This window comes from Lepidochelys olivacea, assembly GCF_965140295.1.
Source record: "Lepidochelys olivacea isolate rLepOli2 genome assembly, chromosome: 10".
Taxonomy (NCBI): Eukaryota; Metazoa; Chordata; order Testudines; family Cheloniidae; genus Lepidochelys; species Lepidochelys olivacea.
Window position 1 is genome coordinate 55,220,431 of NC_140420.1, and position 18,297 is coordinate 55,238,727.

Genomic DNA, 18,297 nt, shown 5'->3' on the forward strand with positions numbered 1-18,297 from the left:
AGATGCATTTTATGTGATTTCTCTCAAGGCTTGATTGGTGATTTCTTTCTCCACTGAACCTTCTGTAACATCCTGATCTCGAAAAAATGTATAAAAAAGTAGATAGGTAAATGAGAGAGATGGCTGGGCTGATTTTCTTGTGGTTGCCCAGCAGTAATTATTTTTATTCTAAATAATGCATAGTTATTGAATAATGTCTCAAAACAGGAGGCCAATTTGGGAATCTGCAACTGAGACAAGGGCAAAACGAAAACTGCATTCATCGACATGTCAGCTTTAAAAATTTTCTGCTGCCTCTTCAGACGTATCATTGAAGTTTGAGTCTCTTGAGCTTATTATCAGAGAACTGGAAATGGGCACACTTTTAAAATAACAATTAAAAACGTTAATTAGATCTCCTGAGTTTGAGAATTTGGCATTCACCAGGTATGGATTCCTAAACTCTGGCAGGAATAACGAGACTTGGAAATACTCCATGTTATCTAATAAATATTAATAGTCAATGATTTTTTTTTCCCTCACCCAAAAATCAATGGGAGGAAAAACACTATCATTAATAATTGACTCTACTTTTTAAAGTCTGTGATCTTGCTTGGTGTGTGGGGTGGGGATATGAGGGAGGTGAGAGAAAGAAGTTAATATGAAATAATATTATTTTTTAGAACAATGCACGGATACAAAATTTTTATCTGCATCCAATCCATGGGTATAAAGCGGATATTCACAGATTTGCAGGACTCTAATTATTTTCTCTTTCTGACACCCCCAATTTCATGAAGGTCTTATGAAATATTTGAAATCTTTGTAAAACCAGGGTTTTGTAAAAATAAACTTTGGCTTTGATGTGAATTTCAGAGAACATGGAGATTTGGGGTCAGAAAATCTGGTTTTACATAAGTAATGTGATTTTTATTTTTGAACCTGTTAGGAATCTCAACTTCAGCCAGGTTTCAGAGTAACAGTCATGTTAGTCTGTATTCGCAAAAAGAAAAGGAGTACTTGTGGCACCTTAGAGACTAACCAATTTATTTGAGCATAAGCTTTCGTGAGCTACAGCTCACTTCATCAGATGCGTCAGCCAGTGGGCCAATCTGTTCTCTCAGTTCCAATGCAGTGCTTTTACAGTGGTGTAACTGAGAAGAGAATTTGGCCCATTACTTTTCAAATCAACAATAAGTAGTATATGTAAAGGGGGCTTTTTAATTTCAAGATTGAAAAAAAAGTGATGGTTTAAAAAAAAATCATTAAAAATAAAATCTTTCCAATAGTTGAAATAAATCTGAATACTTTAGTGCCTCAGGTAATGCTGATTATCCTAGGGAGCTTTCAGTGGCTGTTATTTATTAAATAAGAGGAAATCAATTCAAAATAGCAGTGGCATAGGGACTGATAGCAGCTACTAATTGGGGTTTTTAAACGGTCTTTAAAAAGCCAAAGAACATAATAGAGTGTCAGGTAAAGGCTAAAGCACATGTGTTGTGTGCACTTCTGGAGTTTGGTTTGCTTCCTTTCTTGTTTAATTGGTGTTTGGTCATTTCACCATCTATAAAACTGAAGTTGGGAATCTGACAAAGTACAGGAGATAAAAACATGCTCTGTGGGAAACCTCAGTCCAGTTACTAGTGGCCACATAATTTAAAAAATAAGGCACCCCAAGTGGCACTATTTGGCACCCTTGTTGGATGTCTGAGCAGAGATGTGAAAGGATTTAATGGGCATAAAGACTGAACCCAATCTCTGGGATCCCTCCAGATCAGATATAGGACGCATTGGTGGGACAGTGTCCTACCGCTGTCCATGCTGTGCCTGTTCTGCAGAGAGAGGAATTAAATCTACAGGGTTGCTGTTGTGGTACCTTCCACAGTCTCTCAGTTAACTTTTTAAAAAAAACAGACAACCTCTTTATGAAAAGTTGATCATTTTACAGAATTAAGCACTTGATCCAAATGCTCATGGGCAGTGAAATCAGTCAGCTTGCACCTAATGCTTTTTGCCTTGCATTTTCCTGAGGTGTAAGTGACCATGTGACCAAGATTCCAGTGATCATGTGACCTGTGGGCTTCCCTTTGTCATCCTATGCCTGGAGATCATAGTGAGGCAGGGACAGCAAAGGGATGCTCAGCTGTCATCTCTTACATCGGCCAGCCATTTCAACCTAATGATAAAAAGAGCAAATTAATGCTTTTATCTGAAGAGAAAGCATAGGTGGATATCATGTTGAGGATGACCAAACGAGTCAAAAGTAGCAAGGAGACAATAGCCTGGAGCCATCAGAATATTAATTGGGGTAATACGGTATTAGAGTTAGTATAGCTAATCTAGCTGCAGATGGATTCTAACAAGATTCCCACACGACTGAGACTGCAAAACGGATCACCTACTGCATGTGTGAATAAATAGACAGTAAGTAGCAGTACCGAAGAAAGTCAGCTGGGAGACATTTTGCTTGCTTTCTTTTGGGGCTGTGGAGAAATGTAGGCAATATCTTTCACACCATCACCCAATCATGCACACCCTCCATTTCTTTTCCTGACGCTTTCTCGTTGCTCTGGTTCACTGGGAAGCCATAACATAGAATTCATACACATTCACAGCGTTCCACCTCTTTGAAACAAACCCAGCACTGTTACTGGTGTTTAATGACACACCTGTTTCTTTTACAGGACTGGGACAAGGTGTTCCTGTGGTTGGGCTCATAGTTGAAGGGGGTCCCAATGTGATCTCTATAGTCCTAGAATGTCTGCGAGAAGAGCCACCTCTCCCTGTTGTGATCTGTGATGGCAGTGGACGAGCATCTGACATTCTGTCTTTTGCACACAAATATTCTGAAGAAGGGGGGTAAGATTTTTGGGACCATTACAAAGGCTGTGGACGGCGCAGAGCGTTGGTGGGGTGATACTACCCAGTTTGCCTCTATGTTGCCAGTAGAGGTGGTTGAAAATTTTGAAATTTTGACACAAGCTTTCATTCAAGTTAAAAAATTAAATTTTAAAAACAAAAGGATAAAATGCTCACAAAAATGTCCTGTTTTTCAACCAGCTCTCGGTGCCAGTTTGATCCCAGCCCAGGTGGCAATGACTAAAAGTTGTTACCACCTGATGGCTGTTTTGGGACCTACTGACCTAAGTTTGGCTGTCTCATCCCTATCGTAAATGTCACTGTCACACAATCCCTCACCACAAATGACACTATAATTTACAATTTATTGGGTGCCTTGGCAGTGAGGCTATGAACTAAGCATTGGTCTACATGACAGAATTACTTCAGTGTCAATAATCCACATTCCTGAGTGACGGAGTTATACCAACCTAAGTGCCAGTGTAGACAACACTATGTCGGGAGGATAGGTTCTCCTGCTGACATTGCTACTGCCTCTCATGGAGGTGGATTAACTCAGCTGATGGGAGAAGCTCTCTTCCGTCAGCTTAGAGCATCTTCATTAAAACACTACAGTAGCACAGCTGCATCAATGCAGCTGTGCCAATGCAGCATTTAAAGTGTAGACCTGCCATAAATGGGGCCAAAGAATGACCCTCCATATCAGGACTGAGGTAAATTGGCAGAGGGCCTTTATAAGAAGCTTGTGCTATTGTAGAATGTCACGCCTGTTCGATGGATAAACAGAGAATTTCATTCTCCAGGGGTGTCAAACAACACAAACGCCTTCACTGAAGAAAAATCTATCTGAGATAGCTATCTTGAAATTAAATCCGGGTGGAGACAAGTCACTGTTATTTTTACCTTGATGCAACTTCTTGAGGTAAAACCTGTACACCCTGCTCAACCTGAGGTTGAGCCTGACTTGTTAAACTGAGATAAAAACTAGCCTCATTTCTTCACTAAGATTTTACATCAAGATAGCGATCTCAATGTAAAAGATGCATTTTTTAAAATTATTTTGCAGTGAAGATTCAACTAGATACTTAATGCTTATGCATGTGCTTAACTTTAAGCACATGAGTAGTCCTGCTGAGGTCCCTTAAAGTTAAGGATTTGCATAAATATGTTGCTGGGCACCTAAGTTCACACACTTAAGTTGGGGTGTTTTTTACATGGTTAATAATAATAATAATAATTAATAATATTTTTAATTTACCAACACATTTCTCGGTTTTCCCTCCTTCAGCATCTTTCTAGTCTCCTCGAGTGTATTCAAATTTAATTGAAAGAACTTATCAGAAATCAGTCTGTTTGATCGCTCTCTGCTGCATGGCTGTCTCTTGCAGTATGCATGATGCTATGTCCAATTTTCCTATCAGATGATGATGAGATAACTGCATTCAGGCTATAGAAGTTGCTTGATAAGAAGAATCTTTGGAGTCCCTGCTTTCATATTAGAGAGAATAATTTTCTGATGAGCTCTGAATTTATCTACATTTTGTAGCTTCAGCAGTTTTGCCGCTCTGAATGCCTGCTGGTAATATTTGCCATCTTCTTGAAATAAATGTTTTATGAAGAAACCAGTTAAGATTGGAGGGCTTACATCTCATGTTACTTTCACAGACCAAATCAAATCATTTAAACATTGCTGAAACATTTTCAACTTTTTTATATATATTTTTCTTTAGACTTCATATTTTTAAATAGTCTGTATGAGCTTCCAGGCTCCCCTTGACAAGAACTCACTTACAAATACAGTACCACTCAGTAACATAACACAATACACCCATCCCACTCTCCCCAAAATCCCATTCCTTCAGCTTTACAGAAAAACATTTGCAGCATTTTAATGTAAAATGTCCTCTGGAGATTTCTGGATACTGAACTCCTTGGCTGATCCCCACATGGAGGTACAGAACGTGTAGCATCATTGGCTATCACCTCTGTGGATGAAAAGATGGTTCAGGCTCCTTGCCATTCAGTTTTTGGTTCCTGTGTTAAGATTTTTAGACATACGGGAACCAATTTTGGTATGGATCTCATGAGACTATTGCTAACTCTTTTCATTAGTCCCATAATCTTATATCATAAAATAGGAAGATCCTGGATAAATTATATGTTATCAAAACAAAGAAACTGGACTGATGTAAAAAGTTTTGTTGTTTGTTTTAATGATGGAGTATAATTTATATTATTTTTAGGTATTTTCTTTTATTTTTCTATTAGGATTATAAGTGAATCCCTCAGGGACCAGCTTCTAGTAACCATTCAAAAAACCTTCAACTACAACCGGAACCAAGCCCATCAGCTGTTTGTCATTCTCATGGAGTGTATGAAAAAGAAGGAACTTGTAAGTGCCATAACATTCATTCATGAATGCCTTAACCTCAGTACAACCCTACCCTTCCTTTCAAATGCCATTTACATATTATTACTATTTATCTTTCATTCACAGAGTGCCAGAAATGTATACAGTGATTCACAAATATAAACTAAGGCAAGATCATGCCCAAATTCCCATGTCAAACAAGTTACAGCTTAATGGCAGATTTGGGCCCTAAAATAGACATGATGGGAGGATCAGATGCAGAAGATAGTGAAAAGATAATTGGAGGAAGGATTCCCAGAAGAAGTGATTTTAATCTTTTTGTCTTGCAGTCTTTTACAATAGACTTGTCTTTTTTAAGTCCTGGGGGAAAAAATTGTTTTAAGTGTTCTTAAGCATCAATGTAATTCCTGATCCATGCTTGCCATGACAGTATTATCCACATCATTGAGTCACACTCCTTTAAGTCCCACCAGGGGAGAAACTCACTAGTAAGGAAAAGAAAATTGTCTTGGATTCATTATTGTATTTATCCATCATCCGTCAATAGTGCTTGTACTCATGGGGTTAGAGCCTGTTGTTTTTAGCATGCAAAATGAACCAATGAATGTTTCCACTTGGTTAATTGCAGCTGTGGAATTTTTTTCATATTTTCATCGTATGAATATATCCTCCCTTGTGTCAAGGGGTAGATTTCCAGTTAATTCTTTTTGGTTGCAAAGCTGAAGCAGCAACTTTCAAACAATGACATTTTAACAGCTTTGTTTTTAATAGCAGTTTCAACTGGCTAAGTCTAGCTTTTTCCATTTTCAGTGTTGTTTTTTCTTTTCTAAATGCTGGTTATTTTTAGAGGTGGGAGTGGGGCTGAAATACCAAACCCCTCTCTCCTAACTACCTGCAGTAACCAGGTGTGCCACGCTTTTAGTATGAAATTTAGGACAATTGCCTTATCTCTGCTATACCTGATTTTGTCCCTAGTGAAGCAATGCCACATCTCCATGAAGTAGACTGAGAGGAGGTAACTAGGCAGAGCATTAGTTGGAAAGAGGTGCAGCTCTACTCTTGAGGGAAGAGAACATCTCCTATCCCTTTATGACAGGTTTCAGAGTAGCAGCCGTGTTAGTCTGTATTCGCAAAAAGAAAAGGAGTACTTGTGGCACCTTAGAGACTAACCAATTTATTTGAGCATAAGCTTTCGTGAGCTTCAGCTCACTTCATCGGATGCATCTGATGAAGTGAGCTGTAGCTCACGAAAGCTTATGCTCAAATAAATTGGTTAGTCTCTAAGGTGCCACAAGTACTCCTTATCCCTTTATGATTAGAGTGTCTATATTTCTCTCCTCTATTTCTTCTTCCAAAATGCTTCCTGCTTCTTAGGACTAAGTCTGCCAATCCCTGTCTGCCAAGGGAATGTTGGACCTGATTCCCTATTACAGGATCCTCTGAACCCGGAGTAGGGAATATGGGGGAACAGAGGATGGTCTGAAGAGAGGCCCCAAAGAGCAGAAGATCCCTTTTTATTTGTTGGGACTTTTTAGTCAGGATTTCTTGGCTGTGATTCAGCCGGAGGGTTAAGAAACACCTCTGCAACTGACTAGAGTGTGAGCTGAGACCCACCTCGGAGAGGGAAAATGGGGCAACGAGCAGCTAGAAGTGGAATACTAGGCCAGCACAAGGCACTATAGGGATGCCATACACCACAACAGTCTGATCTTTGTGAACAAGTTGACCCAGATCCTCCAAGATATTTAGATGCCTAACTCCCATCGAAATAATTTAAATCCATGGGAATTAGGCACTTAAATACCTTTGAGAAGTGGGACCATAGTTCCCCCTCATAACATGGCACTGTCCACTGAGAAGTGTCAGGGGGGGAAACGGATATTCATGTTTGTTTTTTTTCCCCAGGTAGTTATGTGATATCTGCAGCAGTTTGCATTTCCAGAATGGGATCTGATTCTTGCAGATTAAATGAACAAATGTTTAACCCAAGTCTAAATACTAAAGCTTACACTTAAGGCTGAGTTCAGCCACATTTACACTGCAATAAAGGGAGTACTCATGGAGTGAGGTGCTACTCCTTGTGTGTAAGAGCAGCAGATTCCAGCTCCTGCTCCTTACTCATGCATACTCCACTGACTCTCAATGACAGTTTTGACTGAATAAGATCTAAGTTAAGGACTTCTGAATTTGGTCCAATGAATGTGTGAAGCCAGTAAAAGATTCCATTGGGTCAGTTCTTCCCTCAATTCTGCTAATGCTGGCCTCATTGTAATCAACAGGAGCCGCACCTGTGTAAATAAGCCATGTATTTCTGTCCATCTCAAACTGAAGTCTGTACTATGTTATATGGTTAGCATGATAAGGCCACAATTTCAGGCCTGATTGCAGGTAAAATGTACGGAACCCCACCCAACACCATTAATATGAACCAGCATCCGAAGACTCCATCAGGAAATGTTCTCAAAATCCTCAAGTCACATATTATGCTAGTCTGGAAGGCATCATCTTTTATTATAAAATCTGACTCCGGCAGTCAAAGCATCAATCAAAGGATGACTTTTCACAGCCTTTTGCTGCCAAAACAAAATTTAGTAAGTAACAGAATAAGTATTCAGCAATTAGGGTAAATAATGGGAGTTATGAGACCAATTTTATCAGCTTAAATATTAATCCTGATGTCCCACTTTGAGGATAAAGAGCAGCAAACAGAACATTCAGAAATCCAGTTAATCAAATTTTCTCCATCAAATCAACTCTGAGTCTCAGCAGCCCCCAACTCTTTCCCCTTCTTCTGTCATAGTCTTCTCTGTAAATGTATAAAAAAGAAGCTGATAAAGAGCTAGGAATCATAAAATAGAGATAGAATGAATTTTAGAGACTTTAGCTATTTTTCTAGTCCTGTGATGAGCTGGGTATTAGTATTTAAATATCTGATATTTTTCTCCAGATCCAAACTTTAGGTAAAAATCTTGGCTAATGTATGATGTTCACAACACCATTGAATATTGTATACACTCAGTAACAGTAGTGTTAATGTGAACCCATCTTCTGGCATCCCAGAGCACAAACAATCTCTTCAATGGGCTGAATTGATGGGGTCCTGGCTGGGTCAAAAAGCCAAGGTGTGCACAAAAAAACAACCAGTCCACACCCCTGATCTCCAAAGCCACTATTAGCTCCAGCTGAGACAGGGCAGGCTGGCTGTGGGTTTGGAGGGGAGACAGTATTAGGATGGACACCTCTGACCCACACTCACCATGTTGTGTGTGGGGGGCGCTTTTGGAGAGGTGCTTATCTGCTGACCTCTTGTGGAATTTGGCCATTTGTTATTAAACATCCATGGTTTTGGCACAAGGTGCAGGCTCTTCATTCTAATAGTTACCTCTGTTGGCCAGGAGGCACTAACATCAATTCCCACAAATTTCAAAATAAGAATTAAGTCCTTCAATGCCAGTCTGTAATTCCCTGCCTGTTTAGTGTCATAGTAGCCTCCTGTTTTTCCTGAATGTTCTTTTCCTTGACTTCCAATAATTTCCTTTTGGAGGTACATCATAAGGTGACATCATTCCTAGTGCTGAACTCCCATTGGTACTCTGGGGAGTTCAGCATTTGCACCAAGGAAAAATTATGCCATTTCAAATTTACCTCCATTCCTTAGATTTTTATGTTTCTTAGTTCTCAGACCGTAGTTTCCTAAATAAAGGCCCAGTCCTGTGATTCTTATGCAATTTTTACTCAATCTTACTCAAAGGACTGAACAGAAACTGAAGTAAGGTTCCAAGGATTGTGACATAATGGCCAATGTTGGTATGGTGGATCCCACACTTTTCTTGGTAGGGAGGCTAGGATGCCACCCCTTACCCCTGCTCTTGGGGCACCAAGGGACCCGCTAGTGGCCCAGGAAGGTGGTAGAGGAGGGACGCAGAGAAGGGGTCGGGGTTTGCTCCTCACTCTGAGCCCCAGCCCCACTCAACCCCTGCAGATTTCTTACCCTCTTCTTCCTTGGGTAGGGTTACCCTCAATCCTTGACACTGGGGGAGGGAGTCTCCCTGCTCTGCTGGGGCAGGATCTCCATTCCTCCGGTTCTCTGGTCTTTCAATTCTCAGCAACACACCTCCAAATTCCAGTCCTCTCTCCTTCCTCACTCCACCTTGTCTGCCTGGAGCAGGGGTTTTTTATTAGGCTCCTGGCAGGGCCTTAATTGGCTACAGGTGCTCCAATTAACCTGTAGTAACCATCCCTAGTCTACAGGACCAGGACCCTATTGTGCTTTGTACATACACATAAGAAGAAAGATGGCCCCTGCCCCAGGGAGCTTACAGTCTAGTAGATGCTCTGTTTGAGTTGGGCGAATTGCTTACTTTCTCTGTGCTTCAATCCCCATCTGTAAAATGGGAACAATAGTATTTCCTTTCCTCCCACCCTGCTGTCTGCCTTGTCTATTTAGATGCAATCTCCTTGGGACAGGGACTTTTTCTTATTACATTTGTGTACAGCACCTAGAACAATGGGACCCCGATCTTGTTTGAGTCCTCTAGGTGCTATTCTAATACTTATTCTAATAATTATTCTAATACTAATTCTAATAATGCATAACAATCACTAATGCCCAAAGTTATTTACCAGATTATTCTTCTAATCTAGTTATTTTTATTGGGCAATCATAAAGAAACATAAATAGCCTATCCTCCTCACAGCATATAGAAGTACTTTTCAGAAGGCCAATATGCATATATTAAAACTCACTCAAGTACTCAAAAGCGAAACATCTTTAGATATTCTGGGTTAACGTAAAAATGATAGAGTAAAGGACATTTACAGGTGTAAGATACTCTAGTCTCAGAATCAGTGACATACTGTAGGATACCTTCATTGAAAGCTAGATATTTAAGTCCATTTTACTCTCCAGTTCTCTGCCACAGAAGTTGTATTTTCTAACTGAGCAGGACATTTATTAATACTTGAAGCACTGACCATACAGGAAGTCAGTGTTCCTATGTTCCTTTGTCACACTTTTTTTTTTCAAATCCAGATCAAGTTTGCATAGAATGTAAGTATCCGATCTTTTTTATTTTTTTTTTTACTGTAACTGTGTTTAATAAAATATATTGTAAATCCCATTGTGCTTTCTAGGTTCAGCCCTGCAAGATGCTGTGCACTCTGGCCCTGATCCAGCAGAGCACTTAAGCACATGTTTAACTTCAAGCATCTAAATAGTCCCACTGACTTTAGTGGACTGCTCTTGGACTTAAGTGCCTGGCTGGATCAAGGCCAGAATGCTCAGTATCTGGCAGGTTTGAGCCCTCTGTTTCTAATGACACTAAGCTGATGGAGTCAAAAGAAATCTTACCTTTTTTATAGTGCTTTGGCACTTCTTTTCTAATGCCAATCAGAACTCAGAAGGACAGTCGCAAATATGAAAAATAATGCGGCAAAAAATTAAATAGGCTTTTTTCCCCAAACGTTTTCAATGAGGTTCTGGTTTAAGGTTCAGATTGGTTCTTGTTTTAGCCACCTGTCCCTTTGAAAAAGGGCTGTGAACAACTGCCTTGGCAGTGCTTGTGGGAACACGGCACGTGTTCTCTTTGTGAGCGTGCAAGGGCACAGTGCACACCAAAGAAGGTGAGGAGGGCCCGGGGAGCAGAGTGTGCTTGGTGTGTGAAGTGGGGTAGCAAACGGTACCATCCAAAGGGTGTACTCTCCACTCGTACGCTTTGGGCAGGAATTGTGCTGCCAGAGGCAAATGCTTCCTGCAGCTTTCCACCACCGCCAACATAGGTCACTGACTGTATGTGCAAGTCACACCCATACCTACCAGCTTGGTGAAAGAGGGGGGGCGAGGCACAGGAAAAGCAGGTTTGCAGAAAAATGTCTGAAGGAACTTGCTTTGTTAAGGCATTTGTCAAGGTTCCTCCCCCACTCTGAACTCTAGGGTACAGATGTGGGGACCTGCATGAAAAACCTCCTAAGCTTATCTTTACCAGCTTAGGTCAAAACTTCCCCAAGGTACAAAATATTACCCCCGTTATCCTTGGACTGGCCGCTACCACCACCAAACTAATACTGGTTACTGGGGAAGAGCTGTTTGGACGCATCCTTCCCCCCAAAATACTTCCCAAAACCTTGCACCCCACTTCCTGGACAAGGTTTGGTAAAAAGCCTCACCAATTTGCCTACGTGACTACAGACCCAGACCCTTGGATCTTAAGAACAATGAACAATCCTCCCAACACTTGCACTCCCCCTTTCCTGGGAAATGTTGGATAAAAAGCCTCACCAATTTGCATAGGTGACCACAGACCCAAACCCTTGGATCTGAAAACAATGAAAAAGCATTCAGTGTTTTACAAGAAGACTTTTAATAAAAAATAGAAGTAAATAGAAATAAAGAAATCCCCCCTGTAAAATCAGGATGGTAGATATCTTACAGGGTAATTAGATTCAAAAACATAGAGAACCCCTCTAGGCAAAACCTTAAGTTACAAAAAAGATACACAGACAGAAATAGTTATTCTATTCAGCACAATTCTTTTCTCAGCCATTTAAAGAAATCATAATCTAACACATACCTAGCTAGATTACTTACTAAAAGTTCTAAGACTCCATTCCTGTTCTGTCCCTGGCCAAGACGACTACAGACAGACACAGACCCTTTGTTTCTCTCCCTCCTCCCAGCTTTTGAAAGTATCTTGTCTCCTCATTGGTCATTTTGGTCAGGTGCCAGCGAGGTTACCTTTAGCTTCTTAACCCTTTACAGGTGAGAGGAGCTTTCCCCTGGCCAGGAGGAATTTCAAAGGGGTTTACCCTTCCCTTTATATTTATGACAGCATTATTTTTCAACTCAGTAGATTTGATTCAGTAGAGAGAGTTTAACAGGGCCTTGCCTTAATCAAGTTTTTGGAATTAAAAAATGCCAAATCACAGGAGGCTTTACCTGCTGAGTAAAAACTCAGACAGTAAACTCATTAAGCAGAGTGTGTCTCAAGGCTTCAGATAAGACTGTCCAGAGCAGCGTGGTGATTTGCTTGACTGAGCAAGGCTTCTACCTCGAATGATTCTTTGGTGACTTTGCTTATTTTCCTGTAATGGATGTAACTTTTCCTATGCCTCTTCCCCCTGCTAAATCAATGTCACTGTACCAAACACATTTTTTCATAGGTACAAAATTGATACAAGTTATTGAAAGTTGAAAAAAATTGCCATGCCAAAAGGTAGACACAAGTTTATACAGTAAAAGGATGCTTTTGGGTGGAGATGTGCTTGGCAACTCTTGGTCTGTTATATTTGGAATTACCATAATTTAAACATGTCGGATGCCGTTAGATTATCAGATTATCCTGTGTTTGAATCCCATATTACATTATTTTTCTTCCTGCCTTTTTTTTTAATGAAGAACTTTACTTCAATTATCGTTTATTAAAAGCAGACTATTTTTGTAGTTTTCTAGGCACTAATAAGCAACTGAACCAAATATCAATATAAATATTCAGTTTTGTGCACAAGAGAGTTGCCTCCAAGGTTTATCTAGGATTGTACTTTTTGCCAATGCATTACTTAACTTTCATCTCAAACTGCGTGAATGTTAAATTCAGTCAAAGAAATTCCATAATGGTTATTTCAGGTATTAGTGAGCAATTCATAATACTGTAAAATACTAGAGATGGTTGGAAAACTATATAAAATTGGCACAGCAATTTTGTCCCGTGTTTTATGTCAAAATCTGTTAGCGAAAAAATTTCATCAACATTTAAAATTTTGATTTTTGTTTTTACTAGTTGTATAGTCAGTCAAAGAACAGGACAAAGATATGAAAGTTTTCACCCCTTTTTATTTGTCAAAATTAGAAATTTCAATGAAGAATGTAATTGAAATAGCAAATTTTGAAAAAATTCAAACAATATAGAAACATATGCAATTTATCTCTCTTCTTTTCTCTCTCTCTTTCACTTAAGCTATGTCTACACTGGCAATTGAACGACAAAACTTTTGTCTTTCAGAGGTGTTAAACAACCCTTCCACCCCTGAAAGACAAAAGTTTTGCCACGACAAGTGCCAGTGTGAACAGTGCATTGTCAGCAGGAGTGCTGTCCTGCCAACAATGCAAACACTGCTCCTTGGGGGTGGAAGCTTTTTCTCTGCAGGAGAGCTGACAAACAGTGGCTATACTGCCCGACATTGAGCAGCACTGCTGTACCGACACAGCCTTGTCACTAAAAGCTGTGTAGTGCAGACATAGCCTTATTCTCTTTCTTTTGTTCTAAGTAACGTTCCTGAGTTAATTGTGTGTTTGGTTTTACTCTCTCCTATAGATAACTGTGTTCCGTATGGGTTCTGAGGGGCAACAGGACATTGAGATGTCCATTTTAACTGCTCTACTTAAAGGTGAGTTTTTACACAGGCAACAAATAAGGATGAACAAACCCACTTGAAGAAAAAAAACCCCAAAATAAACAATTGCTCTGTGTGGGTCATTCTAAATACCAAAACTTTTGACTGTTCTGTTCCTATCAGTTCAGATCAGTAATCTCAAAGCGTTTGGTGTTTTGGGTTCAGGTCTGATAAGATATGAGCCCAATATATAAGGTCTAGGTCTGAACTTTTCCATAGCATTACCCTGAAGTTTCCACAGTTTCCTTCTTCCACTTGGGCAGGAAATACCAGAAGAACAACCTTTCTCGTTTTTGTTTGCAGTGTTGTTGTAGCCGTGATGGTCCCAGTATATTAGAAAGACAAGGTGGGTGAGGTAATATCTTTTATTGAACCAACTTTTGCTGGTGAAAAAGACAAGCTTTCAAGCTACACAGAGCTCTTCTTCAAGTCTTGCAAAGGTACTCTGAGCGTCACAGCTAAATAAAAGGTGGAACAGATTGTTAAGTAGTTAACACATATTCTAAGGGACCATTCAAGGTGAAGTGGCCCATTAACACCACTGCAATCAGAGGACAAAAAAGGGGGTTAGTGGGTTACAGATTGTTGTAATAAACCATAAATCTGGTGTCTTTATTAAGACCACGATGTTTAGTGTCTAGCAAAGTTATGAATTTAAGCTCCCAGGCTCGTCTTTTGAAAGTGTTGTGCAGGTTTCCTTTGCGGATGAGGACTGAGAGGCCAGATACAGTGATCACTTTGTGAAAAGTGTTCATCCAAGCCTGCAGGTGGTATGGTGTTATCATTTCTTTGTGTGAGTTCATTCAAGAGCATAGCGATTGTCCTGTTTAATCCACATAGTTGTTATTGGGGGCATTTAGTGCACTGAATAAGGTACATCACCTGTTGCGACAGACATGTGTAGGACTTATGGATCTCGAAAGGTGTGTTGTGGGGTATGTTGATCATTGTAGCTGTGGAGATATGTCTGCAGGTTTTGCATCTGTTGTTGGGTATGTCTTCACTACCAAGGTTAAAGCGCTGCCGTGGCACCAGCACTGGGAAAGAGCTCCCCAGCGCTGTAAAAAAACCCCACCCCCATGAGGGGAGTAGCTACCAGTGCTGGGGGTGTGAAAAAACACCCCCCTGAGTAATGCAAGTTTCAAAAGCGCTGTAAAGTGGCAGTGTACACAGTGCACCAGCACTGGTAGCTACCCTTCTCATGGGGGTGAGTTTTTTACAGCGCTGGGAGAGCTTTAGGGGAGCCAGGGCAGCGCTTTAACGTTGGTAGTGAAGACGCACCCTCAGGCAGGGCTGGCTCCAGGCCCCAGCGTTCCAAGCAGGTGCTTGGGGCAGCAGTTAGAAAGGGGCGGCAGTTCCTCCGCCCGCGGCGGCAAATCGGCGGCAGCGTCTCCCTTTTGCCATCCAGGGCGGCAGTTTTTTGTCACTGCTTGGGGCGGCAGAACCTGTAGAGCCAGCCCTGCCCGTAGGCTATATCTACACTATGCGGCTTTTAGCGACACGGCTGTGCCGCTTGAAGGCACACAGTGTAGCTGCTGTTTGCTGGCAGGAGAGAGCTCTCCTGCTGACAGAAAACTTCCACCCCCAACGAGCTGGTGCTGCTCACACCAGCGCTTGTCGCTGACAAAACTTTTGTCTCTTGGGGGTGTGTGTGTGTGTTTTTAACACTTCTGAATGACAAAAGCTTTGTCTTTCACTTGTCTTTTTTGTCTTTCACCTGACCCGGCGGGGCCCGCTGGCAGCCTTAGTCTTTGTCTACACTGGCATTTTCATCATTAAAACTTTTGTCGCTCACGGGTGTGAAAAAACACACCCGTCCCCCAAACGACAAAAGTTTTAATGACGAAAAGCGCCAGTGTGCAGAGTGATTGGTTGGCGGGAGCTGCCCTCCCATTGACGAAGTTACCACTCCTCTTGGAGGCAGTTTTATTTTGTTGCTGGGAGAGAGCTGGGCGACAAAGAGCAGCTACACTGCTGACCTTACAACGGCACAGCCGCAGCGGCGCAGTGCAGACCTAGCCTCAAAAGCTTGTCTCTTTCACCAACAGACGTTGATCCAATAAAAGATATTACCTCTCCAACCTGTATCTCTGAGCTGTCTCACGGTGTTTCAATACATCCGGTTCCAGTCCTGGCCAGTGTATGCAAAATGATAAATACCATGGGGAGAGGGAAGAAGTTAACCAGATTTTTTAAACCTCAAAAAAAAATTTAGTTCAAGGATTGGGGTAAGGCTTTGTAGTCACTTCTAAATGCAATTGGTTTGTCTGTCCAATAAGCTCTCTACCCCCCACCCCCCAATCTAAACCCCCTTACCTTTGTGGCTGAGTCTGTCTTTGTTGGAACAACTGTTATTATCAAATTTTATGCACTTTGGAAGTTGATACCAGTTGATTACAAAAGAGACTTTAGGTGAAAGATATAGGGAAAAGAGAAGCATGGGGTTAAGGAATCACCAGACCTGTGTTTAGAGGATCTGCCAAACTGCTGATTATACTCTATGGAAGGGAGGGGAGCAGTATTAGGGATAAAGTCAGCAGGGTTTAGAGAAGGAAGAAGCCTTTCAGAGGAGCTGCTTAAGCTCTGATAAACGTCTAAACTGTTAACAAGGAGTGGGGATTTGTTATGGAGTGGCAGTAGCCCCTGAAACTTAGCTTAGCCACCCACACTTAGTTTAGCCCCCGAAACTTAGCTTAGCCACCCACACTTAGTTTAGCCCCACAAAACTTGTAAAAATATACCCAAAGTTCAACATAGCAAATGAATAAAATCCCATTTCCTATTCAAGCGATCCATTTCCCATCATCTCCCAGTAAATTATCTGTACCTTTACATAAATCCTAACAAAAGTGTTTGGTTTAGGGTGTGGGGTGTAAATCAGATGGGTGATAATGAGGACGGAGGATGATATGGCAATGCGGAATGAGCTGGATCACTCAACTGGCTGGATTAAGGGATCCAGCCAATTCCCCTCTGCTGAGTCATTTCCAGACATTCTAACACTTGAGTTTGGTTTTGTTTGTGGTTTTTAAAATAAATCTTTGTAAAGAAAGTAATGTTGGTTTGGACTGTTAGCTGGATTCCAAAGCACACTCTCAGCCATAATGCTCTTATCATGAAGATTTTTGTTTGTGAGCTAATCTGAAACTTTTGAGATTATTCTATCATTCTGACAATTATTCTTTAACATTCAAATTACATAAGGTTGTTTAAACAACATTTACAGAGAATGATATTGTGTCACTAATGTGGATAAATGAGACAAGACCAATACCCTTGCTAAAATAATTAAGGGACTAAAGTCCATTTCTGTGAACTGCAAGGAACAAGAGAGAACGTTACTACTCCCAATTTTGAAAAGATTATTGGGCTGAATCCTCAACTGGTGTAAAAAAATCATAGCGCCATTCATTTCAACATAACTGCTCACCTTTACACCAGCTGAAGATCTGATCTAATCCCCAGAGAATTAAATTACAGGGGTGTCCACTCATTTACATGAAGTGTGAAATGCCAAATACTTTTGTTTGCTTAGGAACCAACGCATCTGCACCAGATCAGCTGAGTTTGGCATTGGCCTGGAACCGTGTGGACATTGCACGCAGCCAAATCTTTGTCTTTGGACATCACTGGCCGGTAAAGCTGCTTTTCCTAGACCGATTATTTGGCAAATAATTTTAAATTAAGTGGCAAATATCCCTTCCCTGCCTTTGATTTTCTTGGCAATGACAAGTAATGTTGAATTCTTTTGGTATGCATGATGGCCTGATCTGGGATATTCCATATGGACAATTAATTATAAAATATCACTAGTCTACCTTTTCCAAAAAGCTAATAACGACAAAACTCGTGTGCTTTGGAAATGAAAAGTGGCAGCATAAAATTAGCAAATGAATGTATTCATGTTTCCTCTTGAGGCAAGAAATTCAAATAATGGGGCCTGATTTATGCTGAGTGCATATCTACACTAGAAATTTAAATCGACCTATGTTAGGGCATCACTCTAACTACACTGATATAAGTCCTAAACCTCTCGTGGTTCATGTACACACTGCCATCCTTCTGTTGGTGCTGTGTGTCCACACTAGGAGTGCTTCCATCAACTTAAGAGGGGCACTGTGGGGGTCTGAGAACGTGGGCACTCAGCTCCATGTGCAGCTCCCTGCAGGGGAGCCCGGCTGCCCCTCCCCCACTGCCCCCCCCCGCCCCAGCTCTTGGCTCCCTGCTCCCCACCACCAGGAGCCCAGTGCCCCAGCTCCCAGCAGGGAGCTCTGCATCTGAGGCCGGGTGGCTCCTGGCCTCTCAGCAGGAGCCAGGAACCTTAGTGCAACTGGGCTCCGCACAGGCAGCCAGGAGCCTCCAGATGGCAACTGGGCTCCCCATTGGGAGCTGGGAGCCTCCAGGCAGCAGCCAGGCTCCAAGCGGGGTGAGCGCAGCCTAGCTCGGAGCAAAGAGCCCAGAGGGGAAGCCAGAGACTCTAGCTGGAGCCCTCACCCACCCAGCGGTGACAGCTCAGCTTTCGGCATGGAGTTGTGAAATTGACAAGATGACAGCCAGCAGCCAATGGAAGTAACTCAGGGTCTACACAGATACTACATCATTACACCAGTGTAAGCCCTATGCCTCTCATGGAGGTGGAGTTATTACATCAGGGCTTGTCTACATTACCCGCTGGATCGACGGGCAGCGATCGATCCAGT

General features: G+C 41.5%; 1 protein-coding gene across 1 annotated transcript in view; it reads left to right on the forward strand.

The window, feature by feature from the left end:
• TRPM1 (transient receptor potential cation channel subfamily M member 1) overlaps positions 1 to 18,297 on the forward strand; it is a 72,730-nt gene that overhangs the window by 7,290 nt on the left and 47,143 nt on the right. The window contains exons 5-8 of the mRNA XM_084641462.1: positions 2,664 to 2,838; positions 5,107 to 5,230; positions 13,519 to 13,591; positions 17,133 to 17,233. Coding sequence (XP_084497588.1) covers positions 2,664 to 2,838; positions 5,107 to 5,230; positions 13,519 to 13,591; positions 17,133 to 17,233 — 473 coding nt within the window. The remainder of the gene's footprint in view (positions 1 to 2,663; positions 2,839 to 5,106; positions 5,231 to 13,518; positions 13,592 to 17,132; positions 17,234 to 18,297) is intronic.